A 14,925-nucleotide genomic window follows, 5' to 3' on the forward strand; every position below is an offset into this window, starting at 1 on the left:
AAAATCAATTTCTGCGTCTGTTGCGGTTTGCCTTGGCGGTTTTTCTGCGCCTTCTGCTGTTCAGCCAATGTGCGCCAGGTTCGCGGGAAGAAGCTACGGAACGGCGCCACCACCCTGCGAGCTACCCCACGGCCTCCGCGACTTGATTGGGAGTGTGGTTGGTTGGCCTGGCGTCGTGTCGGGCGGCGAGGTTGCTCCGCGGTGCCGGGACCGGGTCGGTGTATTGGTGTGGCAGCGCCGCCGTCGCCGCTGCCGCCAGCAGGAGTTTTGGACTTCAAAAAGCCGAACCGAACCTTACTCCGCGCCCGGAACGACGGGCTTCACAGATCACTTCCCCCGGCGGTTGGCTCCATTCGCATTCTGGCAGTCGCGCCGACGGGGTTGGCCAACGGTACCGACATTCAAAGTAGTGCTCCTGTGCGCACGTCGCGGAGTTTGCCGTTTTTTCTTCTGGAACGACGCCACTCTCAACCTAGTGACTCCGGTGGCTGGCTATGTGCATGACGGTGTCGGTGGCGGTTTATGGGTTCTGGTTTGTGGTGTTTATTTGAGTGTTTCGAGTGACACAAGCCTGTCAAACTTGATGGTGGCCGCTGGTCGGACGGCCAACGCCTCGAGAAGCTAGTGATAATCGCCGTCGTCCCTGGCGCAGTGACAGTAGACATAGCACGGCACGAGGTGATTTCCGGTGAGATGTGCCGAAACGGCCGGTGCGTGGTGTGGTTCGTGCTGGCGGTGGCCCTGGCCCTGCTACGGACCCGGTGCAACGCCCTGGAACAGGCGAGGGCGAGCGGACGAAAGCTACAGGGCGGTGTCACGGCCATGGACTACAACCATCTGTTCGGCCGGGGTTCCGGGACCGTCGCCGATGACCTGGCCGGAGCTGGGGAAAGCGTAAAATTCAGTGCCAGCAAACAGCACGTGCTCGATCTGCATCACTCGTTGCGGAAGGTTGTCGACGCTACCAGCTACTCCGGTAATTGGCGGCCCCGGAAACCGCTGCCCAAGCCGCTGTCGGCCAGCAGCCGGAGCCGCATCAACAATCGGTCAATGACTCGGTTCTCGGAGGTCGAGATTCCAGCCGGAATGCAGCAGATCGACGCTCCGCCACCGCCGCCGCTGCCGCCCCAGCCTCAGAAGCGGATGACCAACGTTACGGGGCTGGCGGAGCTTTTCCGGAGTGCCGAAAAATCTCGTGGTATCGAGAACTTTTTCTGGAAGTACTTCGTCGACAGCGGTGAGTGCTATCCAGACACACAACCGGTCGTCCGGTCCGGTTTCCGAATCCGCTGGCGGTGGCTTTTACGACTTGGATACTGCTTTTATGGCTCACGGAGAGGGTCAGACATAACGGGCGCGTGTGAGAGGATGACGTGTGTTTAAGGGCCGCTACAGATCGCTCTCGGGACCGCATCCACGGGTGCGCATCGCAAAGAAGGCAAACACACTACAAAATCCAGGGGCCGGGCGTTAAGATCGGGAAACCTTGCCAGCTCAAAACAGTGCTGTTGTCAAGGTGACCAGGTGACCATGGGCTGGTCTTCGGTTTGCGTCTCAAGCTCATGGCCCACTTGGCCCATTTAAACCTGTACAGTTAAGAATACTTCAGAAAGTTAGGCAACATCCAGAATGCCTCGTGTCCGAGTGCCCTAGTAGGTCGTTGTAGGTCAGATAGACCATTTAGACGAGTACTAAGTCCGTACCTAATCTTCGCGAAATATTCAATGAAATGCTGGAGCTCCACATGCTCTACTGTACCAAAGTTTTCACTTTTATTTTTGTATGCCTTTTGTGAAGGTTTTTTATTGTTTATTATCCAAATTATTGTCGTATTTTCATATTTTCATGGTAGAATTTCCTCAATTGTACATTGGTTTGGGCACGTTTCCACCGTCTAAAGACAATCCGCTTCGAATGGAAAAACGATGTATGTGAGATGTATGCGAAGAATGAACTGCGATATCAGTTTCATGGCACATTCCAGAATTGCTCTCTTCCTCTTCCTGACATAATGAACACATCTTATCACATTATCATCAACAAATGATTTTTCTGATACCACCAAAAATATTCGAAGATCAACAAAGTTGCGTACGTTACTTAGCGGATAGTTTTAGTGAAGGCTGTTGAAGAACCGATTTTCCTTGGAACTTGTTAATCCTTGAATTTTGCATTTCTTTGAAACAAGCCTATTATGCCTGTTTGGCATAACTTCAGTTCCTATACGAATTCTGATTGAAAAAGTGATATAGCGATCATAGCGATCACTTGATTTGCGATTTGATAAAAATGGCACTCTGATTGAATCGGATAAAGGGTGATCCCTCAACTGTTTGGATCTCAAGCTAACGATTACTTGATTTTTAATACATCGAACTTCATTATGGAAATTGTAAACATTTAGTAAAAACTTTGACATTTACGAAATGGGAAGCTATACGCTTGCAGAAAATTGGAAAATATTCAAAAGTTATTGGTCCGATAGTGGTGAGTCTTCGACTCAAACTGTACGCACTTTTAGAAGCTCATTTCATTTAAGCTCATTTCCACCTCGATAATTATGCTCATAAACAGAATTGTCATATTTGAAAAACTCACACGTCGTGCAAGAGAAGCGGCACCATCGGCCCATTTTTCTTCGAAAATGAAGAAGATACCGTACGCCTTGTGGTTTCAACAGGACGGCGCCGACGTGCCATACAGCGATAGCCACAATCAATATTTTGCTCCCCATCTTCGGAATCCAAACATTAGATGGACCACCACCCTATATTTCGTTCATCAGCTGACGTCCGCCAAGAAGCAACAGGCAGCCCAGGCTGTCCCGAAAACGATAGGCAACCGATCTGCGCACCATACGTCATGTTTCCGCCAGGAATGTGCGGTGTACGGGAAAAAGACGAACACCCAAAATAATGCTCGTACATGCATGGCAGAGAGTGACCAAACAAACAATTTAACTCGCTTAATTACCGGATTGGCCTGCTTCCGCTCGCTTGTTTGGGGCGCATTTTAGTGCTGCTGTTGTTCCTGTTACCTTTGCATACCGGTCTCCCCGGGGGGGCCGCGGTGTACCTTACCGGTTAGCGGCGGCGTGTTGAAGCTGTGGGAACTTAATGACCCGTGCTTTAATTGTGGCCGGGAACCGTGCCAACGCGCCAAAGCGTTTTGAAGATCGCATTAATTGAGGTCAGTGTGTGCGCGCGCGCGTTGTCGGAGGATCCCTTCTGAGGAGCGCACGCATACTGACGCACGCCGATGATGATAGGTTACCGCCGGTGGCTGACACCGTTCCTGGACCGCGAAACTCCCGTGACCGCGCCCGGCCGGGTCCAAGATTACACCCAAGAGATGTCGATTGACGATGGCTACCCTTTTATTTGCAGACGTCTCCGCCTCCATCGACGACGACGACGAAGACGACGGCACGACGGATGTGTTGGATTCGGAAGGCAACATGCTGTACGAGGACGGAGGGCTGGACCTTAGCGCCGAGGCGCGGAAAAAGAAGTTTAAGATCAAGAAGAAGTACAAAAAGTTTCTGATCCCATTGTTGCTGGCGTACAAAATAAAGTTCCTAGCGCTGGTGCCGGCGATCATCGGCGGTCTGATACTGCTGGTGAAGTCGGCTGGTCTGGCTGGCTTTTTCTTTGCGCTCTTCACCGCCGTCGTCAGCCTCAAGAAGTATTAACCTCTGTCATCCTATCTCACGCAGTTGCGTGTCAGAGCGCAGCTGACCATCTCCGGACGGAGACGTTTTCCGATCGATGATCAATGGGTAAGTCCCGCTGCAGTCCCGAGATGTGGGCCAAAAGGAACCGAACGGTACTTTTGCTCAACATAATGGCGTAATAAAAAAACAACGTGGAGAAATGTAACATGTAATGAGCTTTCTTCTCTTTCGCCTGCTTTTCTCTCTCTTCTAGGCGATGGGGCGGTCTTTGTCGTCTAATTTACTATCCATATTCGTAGGTTTAATGAAGAAAATCAGCAATCAGGCAGGCAGCAGCTGACCCCAGGCAGTGGTAGTAGTTGGCACCCTAAACTTCCGTAACAAATTACATACAGTCGTCGGTCCGCCCGGGGAATCGGAGGAAATGGTGGAGCAATAGGTTTTCGGGCGGGCGCATAAAAGGCGGTTGGTGGACAACAATAGAAGCCCTCCCAAAAAAGGCCGGAGTCAAGGTGAAGCTGCTGAACAGTCTCTATCGTTTCTCTTCCCGATCGACACCCATTCTTTGGGCATCGTATCGTTGGCACAATTGTTAGGTTAGGTTAGGATTGACGGTCGACCGCTAGAGCTTTGTTTGTTACATACTTTCGTTGAAGAGGGTCACGTCCGGCAGCGGTGGCGTTCATGGCGCCCACAATATGCCCCAACCGACCGAGCCTTGGATCAGCAAGAAAGTAAAGACAGTATCCGAAAGAAAAGTGTAGATAATTAAAACTGAAGCGAATTGGTTGAGCGCGCACTCTTTTCAGCGGAGCTTTCAATTGTTTTGGGCTGTCAAAAATGTACAGTTTACGGACTCGTATCGAATCGTCTCTCACTCCCGGATCGGGCCGCCGAAGAAACAAAACAATGGGGATGGCGCGCGCCGGTGTGAGTTGTGGCGATTGTTTGCGGTTAAGGTTTCTAGCGATAAGGTCCACTGAGCAGTGTTCGCAGCGCGGAATCAATCATCCGTCCGGCGGAGGCTGAATTTCCTGCTTGCTAGAGCTTTCCGTGCGAATGTCTACGCGCCAGGGAAGAGCACGCGTACTCGTTCACATTCGTGTAAGGCACGCTCGAATCTGATGGGTTTGGCAGTCCGACTAATTACTGTAACTAACTTCGCATCACCGAGGGACCGAGTTTGTTTTCCCTCGTCGCACCAGGGTCCTCCGATGTGGGAATCTGATGGACAGTTTTAAATGATAGTGCTCCACGAGCTAATACTTGAATTTAAATAAGTGTTTTCTCTTTAAGTATTATCTATAAAAATACCAGACCCATCCAGTATTCAACGAGGTCCAACGCCCTTTCTGAGACACTTAGAAACAGTGACCAAGTTTGTTTGATTGAATAAAACTGAGTGCAAACACACCGAAATTGTAGCATGTTATTCATTCACTGCGCGAGGCAAAGAAACAAACATCACGGCATGTTTTATTTCTAGTTGAGATGGCTGATAAGTTTCTTATGCTTAAATACTTGGCTGCAACCTGGAATAATTGAATAGCACGTTGCATTCGTTAACGTGAATTCAAACGGTTAACAACCCCAACCGGCGGCTATTTGGACCTATAGCGCCTAAATGTAGGCAAACAGTACGACACAGCATGTTTTGAGAAGCCATAAGAAATTACAAAATTCAGTTACATGAAAAAATGATTTCGAACAACGATAAATCATCATCATCTACGATAAATATAATATGAGGATGCACAATGACTTTATTCAAACAGAATCAAACGAACGCGAGTTCGTCGATATAAGCGGCCGCTCATGTTTCATGTTGCGAAACTGGTAGAATGTGCATTCACACAGATTCCTTCGCCCCTACAGAAAACTGTGGCATGCTCACGGCAATGTATCGAATTAGGAGAAATCATCACTTTCTCGTCCGTGCGTTATTTATTTACATGTGTGCGTTCGATCGCGATGTGGATTTGCTGCGTGCGCTAAAACACAGGGTAGAAATAACGGAAGCAGCAGACAACATCCAGAACAACGGCTTCTTCATTATGCGAAACAATGTCTTCCGTTGTGATCAATGACCATTCGTGGCATGGTCTTCATTTTTCAGCCCCTCAGCCGTAGTCCGTCTTATCAGTGCAGAAAATAGGTTTCCAATTAACGACCGTACAATTGCGTAACTAGAGAGCAAGCAAAAAGGCAAACCTGACCATTTGTACGCCATTCCCGTTGAAGAGATTGCGTGTAGTTGATCGGTTGAGTGAATCGGAAAAAAGACTCACCGGAGGATGGGCGGCGGCTGGCGGCAGCGGCCGGTGGCGGCGCGAGGAACAAAAACCAACGTTAGCCATTTTCCATGATAGGTTTTATCGATTGTTGCAGTTTCGCGATTTTAGTTCACCTGCGATTACTAGCCAGTGCGGACCGGATTCCGAAGGCGTTTCGTGGCGCAACGGCGAAACCGGATGGGAGTTGGGCTGTAGAAAAAAGGACTTTACTTCGGAGACGGCCTTTAAAGTGAACCATGAACTGGTGCCTGTGTCTGCTTCTGCTGTCCGGGGTGCTGACGGTTTGTGGCGCACCGGGACGCGGCCAGAATGAAACGTCCGAAGCGCGGATGACACACTTGGACTTGCTGAGACGGTTAACGAGTCTTCGTGGGGCTGACATTCGGAAAAATCTTCGATCACTACGGGAGCTCGCCATGCAGCACGGGCTCATCCGGGCGAGTGACGTGAACCGTACCAGTGTTGTGGCAAGCAGAGAAGAGCAATCCGCCGAGATGGAAGAATCGTCGCAGGAGACCGCGTCTGAACCGGGTCAGGATCTAACGGCCACCGTAGAAGGTGATTGTGGCGCTTACGGGTGGCACGGTTTCGAGGGAACGATCTAGAAAGCGATCATTGAAAAAAGTTGTAATTCGGTTGCGCTCGAATCTGGGCTTCAGTGTAAATCTAGGACACTAAGAATGTGCTGTCGAGAATTTCAAGTCAACAAGCTAACTTACAACTCGGACCTTGGTGTCATAACGTGTACACTTAATGGCGAAAACGATTTCATCAGTTCTTTTAGCGGTTCTAGGTGAATAGTTTTACAAAGGCCAGGAGTGTTAGTATGGGTTGCTACGTTGCGTTGCTCCTCTGATGTCTGCCCAACAACTCGTAATAGATAATTCGTAGTTGATCTCTCCATAATTGATTCATAATGTTTTGCGTTTCTGCTGTTGTTTTGCCAGTGCCACTAGTGCATAGTGCAACTGTGTTCGTCCTAAATAATTCTTGCTCGAGGAAAAACCTGTAGTCCATAGTAAGCAATTAACTACAATTGAAAGTTTGATTGAATTGAGACGGATTGAATAGCGATAAGTGAATTGCATCCAAATTATAACGCCATTTAAATGGAGAGGCTCCAAAACGGGGTAGTGCTCACGGAATATATTTACAGTGGCGTGATTGAGAGTAAGAGAAGAGATCCTATCTAAATTGGTGGTTTCCGATAAAAACGTCTGCTCGAAAGTGCTCGTTGTGATATATTTTACAATGCAAACACTGCAGATAATTGCAACAGTAACTGACCGTGCCCGCCTGCTGCTGCGTGATGCATCCAAAGAGCACGAAGAGCTTTTACTGTGACGCTTTCTGCGCATACGCGGGATGCGACTGCGCTGGGCGCGCACGTGTGCCCCTCGCCTCGTACACGCGTGATTGCCTAGAAATGGGGAGGCAAAAAACGCGATCACTGGCGCCGGCCACGTTCAAAACCAGCGCATCCTATTTTCACGCTTGTTTCTCTCGTTCGGACCACATGTTGCGGCATCGTTATGGGTGCGCTGCGTGGGGGGTGCACTAGAGCGAACGGGTGGAACGGTCGGCCCTGTTGTCGGTGGGCGGCCCGCGAACAGCGGGACGCCAATCGACGCCAGGAAATTAACAGTATTCGATTTTGTTCATGTAAATGTAGCGTAACAACCCGTATGATTGTGTGTTTTGCTTGGGCACGCGTGAGAGAGTTCTGGCGCTTTGGGTGTGTGTGGCCGCATCCTTCGTTTCATTTTGCCTAATGTTTCGTTGCCCTCAAACTCTCGTTCCAGGTCGTAAAAAGGGGGGCGGCGGCGGCGGCGGAACCAACAACATCGTTGTGGCCGGTGGTGGCGGTGGCCTAGGCGGTGGACACGACGACATTTCCATCAGCATCGAAGACGGTGGCAACAAGAAGGGCAAAGGGGGCAAGAAGGGCAAGAAGGGCAAGAAGCACCGCAGGCGGAAGCGCAAGGGCTGGAAGAAGCACATGAAGAAGGCGGTCCCGATCGGGGTGGGCATTCTGGCACTGAAGGCGCTACTGCTACACTTTCTGCTCAAGAAGCTCGTGATGGCCACGGCACTGTCGCTGCTGCTGAGCAAGAAGTCGCTGCTGGTCTCGTCACTGATTGCGCTCAAGTTGCTGCTCCAGCACCCGCACACTACCGACAAGAGCGAGAGTAGCAAGCTGGAGGTGGTGCATATTCCGATCCGCAAGGAGACCGGCTTCCACAAGAAGCACCAGCAGCAGAAGTACGCGGCCGGTAAGCTGAAGCAGCTGGCGCCACCAGCGGCCCCGGCCAGCACGGCGAAGCCCTCGATCGCGTTCGAGCAGTTCGAGCAGTTCGTCGGGGCCGACTCGCACCCGATCCAGCACGCGCACCAGCAGATGGCGGACTTCGGCGGCAAGTACATCCCGCTCGGCTACGAGACCAATCACTTTCATTTCGACGCCACACCGGCCTCGTTCAATGGTGCGCTGGCGGGCGGTGCACAGAACGTGGAGCAGTTCTTCGACGACGACACCGACGATCTGCAGTTCGACCGGAAGGACGATGGGTGGGACGGCTGGAGCGGCTGGAATCGCGGCGAGGAGCCCAAGCGATACCAGGCGCACGAAGCCGGTTACGGGTGGGATGATTACGGCCCGCAGTCCCAAGACTATCAGCAGCCCGCGCCCGCGTCATCGTACAACTACCAGGAGCACCAACAGCAGCTGGCGTCTTCCGACAACCGGAGCAAGTACGGAGTGGTTCTGGGGGAGTATGGTGGCATGGCTGGTGGGCGCCAGCAGACGGTCAACAGAAGAAAGCGAAAGTTCTAAGGAATACTCACACAACAACAGCAGTAGCAGTAGCAGCAGCAGTCGGTCTGAAGAGTGACGTGTTCAACAGAACCCAAAACAAAACAAAAAACCTTAACGAAGGAGAAGCTGGACATGATGAGGCATTTACGAGATGAACATCAGCGATTCCAGAGCGACTGACCCGTGGGGGTCTCTACAAGGGGATCGACTTCCAGCATAGGCTTACTGGCCTTCCCCACAAAAAACACATCCCAATATAGCCCACCGTAATTAATTATTAACTTATGCTTCGCCACACACGGCACGCGGCCTAAAACGGGCCTGAATGGTGCGCAATCAAGCGACTAACTTTAGGAGGCGCCGATGCTTCAGATATGATTTCTGTGAGATCTGTGAGGGAGAAAAACGATGATATTAATAAACTGCTTTCGGTTGGTTCCGCGCGGCCAATCACTATCGGTTTCGGTGGATTCGCTTTACTGCGCCGCGTTCAGTTGCTGCCAAACTCCGAAAAAACGAACAGTAGCTTCTTCTTACGATTCACGGTTCAAATGGATGATACAACATATTTGGCAAATGTCACCGGGTCGCATAGCAGGGCTTACAAAAATTGCATAACTTTTGGCGTATAGATTTCAGAGAATCGGCAACGGCTGCTGCATCCGAAACAGACGAGCGATTGGACCCCATATTCCACGGCAGAACGGAGCTCTCACTTTCCATCGCCAATAATTATGCAAGTGGTTTTCCAGTGGACCACCGAGCACGACCGATTCCGCTTCCCATCCGCGCAATAAACGTGTCGAAATTTGTATTGTCCACCACCAAAGAGGTTTACAAGTCTCGCACTTCTCGCACCGCTCCGGTGGACCGGCGGATGGTTTCCCTTGGAAAAACGACAACGAGAAAAGCCACTCGACACGGCAAACATTTATGACAGGCCAGTGAAGTGAGAGGGCCACCGTCAACAGCGCGAAACTGGCCGGCGGCGGACTCGGCGTGAATGTGAACGTGAGAGACGCGACGTTCGCGCGCGCGCTAAGATTACTCAACAATTGGTTAAACAAAAATTTCACTTTTTCACAAATCAAGTCCGGACTTCGCCCGGGGGGGTCCACCGTACTTTTGTGACGGAAACGTGAAAATGGCTCCGTATTTGCTCAGTGCAACGGACGCCGTACCTTTCGGCGGCGGCGTCGGTGACACTTTCACATGAAGATCCGGCACCTTCGGCAGGCGTGGTTCGTGGCCAGGAACCGGCGGGCAAACGTCGTGCTCGTGTCTGACCAGTTAGTGGAGCAGGCGACTCGTTGCGTAGTTCAATTAGTAGCGCCATTGTCGGAGCGGTTGAGGATTGATTGTTGTTCAGGTTTGAACGAATGGGCGGTTTTTAAGAAAATGGATTTGGCTTTTCCTTTATTAGCCCTTTCCATGATGGCTTTTGAGTTATAAAGGGATCTAGAGGGTCTAAGAGAACTTTCTCGCTTTGCTCTTGATGCTTCGAAATTTCTCATTTTGACTAGTGTCATCTAACCGTTACCATCCTTGGAAAAAATACTTTATTTGACTGTTTGTTGGTATCTGGATCGCACCGTACGTATGTCTGTCATTAATTATTTCTCTACAATGGAACAAAATCGCGGCCCGCGAAAAGCTTGGAGCGCGAAGGGCCGTGATCGTCTATGTTCGACCAAAACAATGATCTTTTGATTAAAGTTTCTTTTTATTAATATTTTTTCACTTAACACTATTCCAGTTAGTACTAACCTTCAAGAGAAAGTTGGTAAAATTTCATGATGGTAGGAGGAGTTGAATGGTAGGAGGAGGGTAGGTAGGAGGAGGGTAGGAGTTGAATCCTAAGTTTGTTATTGTGCTAAGAGTGATACTACTTTTGTTATTTTCAAAATAATGGATCGCAAGCAGTTTCGTCTTTTAATGTTACACTGCTTCTTGATGGAAAAAAATATCGTTCAAGCGGAGCAATGGCTTGAAAAGTGTTATAAGGACGCTCCATCAGAAATAACAATAAAACGTTGGTTTGATAACTTCAAACGAGGTCCGATAGAGACACCGGCTACGCAGAACGCAGTGGACGTCGAAATGAGGCTAGTTACGGCTAGAAAACATTTAAAATCCACAAAATCTTATGATTCTGATTCGGATGTGTTGATGATTCTGGGTAGTGTTTGGCCATTTTTAAACGTCACAAACCGGATATTTTGTGTCGATATGTAATAATAAATGATACATGAACCCATCACTTCACTCCGGAATCAAAACGATCGTCATCTGAGTGGAAAGCAACTGGTAAACTTCGCCCAAAGTGCACGAAAGTATATTAATCGGCTAGAAAGGCTATGGCCTCGGTATTTTGGGATGTGCGTGGTGTTATCATTGATTCATTCAATTCATTGACTATCTTGAGAAGGGAAAATACCATCATCAGTGAACACTATATAGCGTACACGGAACATTTGAAGGGCGAAATTGCAAAGAAACGACCCACATCCACCGTATTCGGCAGATTTGACTTCCAGCGACTGGCTGGTTCGCAGCTCCCAAAAAATGCTCAATTTCGCTCGAAGATATTATCGCTGAAACTGAGGGCTATTTTGAGGCAAAAGATAAATCGTTCTAAAAAAGTGGTATTCAAATGTTTGAGCGGCACTGGAATGATTGTGTCTGGCTCTTGACTCTGATTCCGTTGATGAATAAAGCTAATTCGCCGGGCCCGTCAGCGATTCATAAATAAATATCACAAAACGGAAGTGAAGTTTGGATCGAAACGGCATCGCGAAAACCGTGGTTCCCGTTTCGCGACGCACATAACCAGGGACGGGTTGGGTCATTGTGTGCCCCACGCCCGAATGCATTACGTCGTTTCGTGTTCAGTCGTTTCGTTTTGCACTTGATCACTTTGAGTCGCCCCCGGGGTTGGTGAAAGTGAAATTCTAACGAAACATTTTAATGAACTCCCAGCAACGGGCTTCGTGGTGGGGCTAGTTCGAGCGTTTAAGGGTGCGTTTTCGAGGAATTCATGTCAACGAGAAATGCCGAAACGTATCGACGTCGGGGCCGGTGCCGAAAATCGATGAATCAAGCAGTGGGTGACAAACAAAAAAATGTCAAAAATGTGTACAGCCGAACTGGATCCGTCGCCCCCACCTGGTCGTCGTCGTCTTCGGGACCCGAAAGTGGGACAAATGTGTCATAGAAAGTCCGTCGACTACTGGCGGGATCCTTACGCAGAGTGCCGGCCTTTCTCGGATGGCGTTTGCGTTTGCGATGACGCCGACTTTACGCCGGGAACGGATGTGGCCCGGTTTTGCCCGGCGTGAGTGAGTCGTTCCCGAGACTCTGACCCTGAGACTGCGGTTGGTGTTTGTGGTCGGACGGGAAGGTTTCAGACGAGAACGAGCCAAAGGTGGAACGGGCATACTTTCACTAAGCCAACCGCGGTTTGCGCATCGCACGATGATAAATCTCGTCTCGCCCGCCGCCGGAGCAGGAACTTCTTCGCTTCCTTCGGTGGTTTTGTTTTTCGGTGCCATTTTTATGGCCCTGCCGTGCGCCATTCGGGTAACGAGCGTGGACCAGGACCAGGATGCACCCGTACCTCGGGGCCAGAGCCGGGGGTCAGAGCCGGGTTTCCGTGGCGGCCAGATTACCTAACTCGGTTGATCGATTTTGTAATCTGGAATGACGCCACCGGACGCAACCACACGACCCCGCCTTTCTCGTCTTTCTCTTCGGTGGATGGCTGTTGAATGTTGCATACGCGCGCGATGCATTGATGCCGCCGGTTGCGCTTCTTCCGGTCGGTGGGCGATGCGGATGTGGGATCCGTGTTCGGCGCCTGAGGTCATAACGGGCTGTTTGTTGTCCCGCAGTTTTTTCGATCACTGTCGAGGGCTTCCACCACCGAACTCTGGGAATCGGACGGCCCAACCCAAACCAATGGTCCAGCTCTAGAGCCCGGCAGGAATTTTCGATTGTTTGCTCGGGGAGAAAGTTTATGGTAAGCAGAGCCCTCCCCCGGGCCGCGAAGAAGCCCGACTGTTGTTCCATCTGCCATCTTAACGCATTGTTCGCACTACTCTTAACGCTCGCCGGAAGGGAGCGAAGCGAAAAGAAACCGACGGCTCAAACGTGTTTTGACACTCCGCGTCCTCCCCGCCCAAATGTGCCGGTGGAAGGGATTCTGGAGAGGACACACTCCGGCCGGGCTGCCGGGAACGAATTACTGCCCGAGGGTCTGCCCAGCCACGAAGTAAGCTGAAATCGTTGTCGCGAAAATGGGTCAGCGTCACGAGACACTTGTCGTCGGCCGTTCAAGTTTGAAAACAATTATCATCTTTCGACCATTCGGTGGGTCCCGCGGGCGCGCTGTGATGAAATTTGACACATCAGGCCCGAGAGTTTAAACATAGATTCGGTTGCTGGTGGAACGGAACGGTGAAAGTGATTTGCATAGTCGTGCCATCAACCGAACCAATATTGTGTGACCCCCGAAGAACGACAGCGACAGCAGGGCATGGGCTGTGAATGATGTTGGCGGGACCGGACCAAAGAAATCGCAGAAATAGAAGGATAGGTGACTGTTACTGTGAACAGTTCAAACATTATCTTCGCATGAAATTTCTTCTCGATCAGTAAGAAAAATTGTTTGGGGAACACCTTCGATGAATGTCTTGGCTGCTCATGCCTGACGCGTATTTGACGCTCCGCTTGAATAGTGTACCTATACATCAACATTTATTATTAAATCAATATGTAAATTAATATTACTGTGAACGATCTGTCAATCGAGACTATCATAAGTCAGAACTTCTTTATTCGCTTGATTTGCTAGGACTGCCTCCGTATATTTTGAAGTTGAAGGTTGGAGCTATGATTACTCTTTTGAGAAATAGCAATCCGTCGAAATTTTTCTGACTGTGCTGGGCTGGATAAAAAAATGGATGAGCAACATCATCGAATCCATTGCACTTTTTTAGTAGTTCTTCAATGAACGCCACTGAATTCAATGGTATGCTTTTCCCAATAAACTTTCATGTTCAATGGAAGCCAAAGAAAATAACCTAGTTTAATTATACGATCAAATGTCTACCAGATCCCTCAAAATGAAATTTAAATTTAAAATTCCTTGATCAGAACTGAAGACTGCGAAATTGAAAGAAGAAACACTTATACAAGCGAAGCAACGCTCGCACTGGGTACAGATAGTTAGTTCCACGTTAGTCTTGTAAGCTGTCAATCTGCAAATAAATAAATGAGCTGCTGAACAACGTGACAAAAGACCAGAAGATGATAGAAAACTCCATCACGAATAGTATACTCCACTACAATGACACTTCTATTGAACTGAGCGTGTCCATACAGAACTGTGTGCCGATTTGCGCGTCACACGAAAGCGTACTTCCCCGGAGACCAAAAATCGAAACGGTTCCGTTTGCAACCCCCTAACACACATCGACCGTCCGCACTTTCTTCGCGTTCGCAAAACAGCCATTGAGGTCCACGCGTATTCCCCAAAAAGTGTTTGAATAATTGTCACCATCCCCGTTTCCCGTATGGCGATCGCCAAGCCCAAGCGCTCAGGGCCCGAGGGCGCTTCACAAATCCCACCCCCCTCGATCGAAGCGTCGGGTCAGCGTTGCGAGGTGGCGAGAAATTTTTAAAATTCCACAAACTGGCCCACGTCTTCAATTTTTCTCTCTTTGTTGCCTCATTCCAATAAAATGGTGACCAACCCGGCGGTGGCAGGTGACCGAGCGTTGCACGAGCAGAGCCGCGAAAAGGGTCAATCAGCGACGATCGGATTCCGAACCCGCTGGGGACCGAAAACCAATCGGTTCCCGTGCCGTTCTTCGCTCGCCCAGCCATTCGCCCTTTTCGGCGTGAGCAGGCGGTTCACTTGCACTGACGCTGCGCTTTGACCCGCGCGGGGTGCACCGCACAGAAGATGCATCGCCGCGGTCGCTGAGGCTGAGGTCAACGGAGGAGAAATTTGATTTATGTCCTGCCGGGTACTGTACCGCGACACACACACACGCTCGGGTGCGCGCACGGTTCCGGGACGTGTAGAGAAATTTTAAACTCGATTGGCGTGCACCGAACGCCATTGGCAGGTTCGTCGCCGT

General features: G+C 50.1%; 2 protein-coding genes across 2 annotated transcripts; both read left to right on the forward strand.

Annotated features, from left to right (window-relative positions):
* The first annotated feature begins 693 nt into the window (after window positions 1-693).
* Window positions 694-3,691, forward strand: LOC128270293 (uncharacterized). The gene is made up of 2 exons (XM_053007695.1): window positions 694-1,237; window positions 3,387-3,691. Exons 1-2 carry the CDS (start codon window positions 694-696, stop codon window positions 3,689-3,691), a joined length of 849 nt encoding a protein of 282 aa, XP_052863655.1.
* Window positions 3,692-6,203: 2,512 nt separating this feature from the next.
* On the forward strand, window positions 6,204-8,800 carry LOC128270294 (uncharacterized). The gene is made up of 2 exons (XM_053007696.1): window positions 6,204-6,525; window positions 7,770-8,800. The coding sequence occupies exons 1-2, from the start codon at window positions 6,204-6,206 to the stop codon at window positions 8,798-8,800; spliced, it is 1,353 nt and encodes a 450-aa protein (XP_052863656.1).
* Window positions 8,801-14,925: the final 6,125 nt, after the last annotated feature.

The sequence above is a fragment of the Anopheles cruzii genome, chromosome 3, assembly GCF_943734635.1.
Source record: "Anopheles cruzii chromosome 3, idAnoCruzAS_RS32_06, whole genome shotgun sequence".
NCBI classification, from domain to species: Eukaryota; Metazoa; Arthropoda; class Insecta; order Diptera; family Culicidae; genus Anopheles; species Anopheles cruzii.

Excerpts from the sequence above, each read along its gene's own strand:
- LOC128270293 (XM_053007695.1), top strand. The coding sequence starts at position 694 with ATGTGCCGAAACGGCCGGTGCGTGGTGTGGTTCGTGCTGGCGGTGGCC. Across the intron at positions 1,238-3,386 it reads GAAGTACTTCGTCGACAGCG|ACGTCTCCGCCTCCATCGAC; the intron begins GTGAGTGCTATC and ends TTTTATTTGCAG.
- LOC128270294 (XM_053007696.1), top strand. The coding sequence starts at position 6,204 with ATGAACTGGTGCCTGTGTCTGCTTCTGCTGTCCGGGGTGCTGACGGTT. Across the intron at positions 6,526-7,769 it reads TCTAACGGCCACCGTAGAAG|GTCGTAAAAAGGGGGGCGGC; the intron begins GTGATTGTGGCG and ends CTCTCGTTCCAG.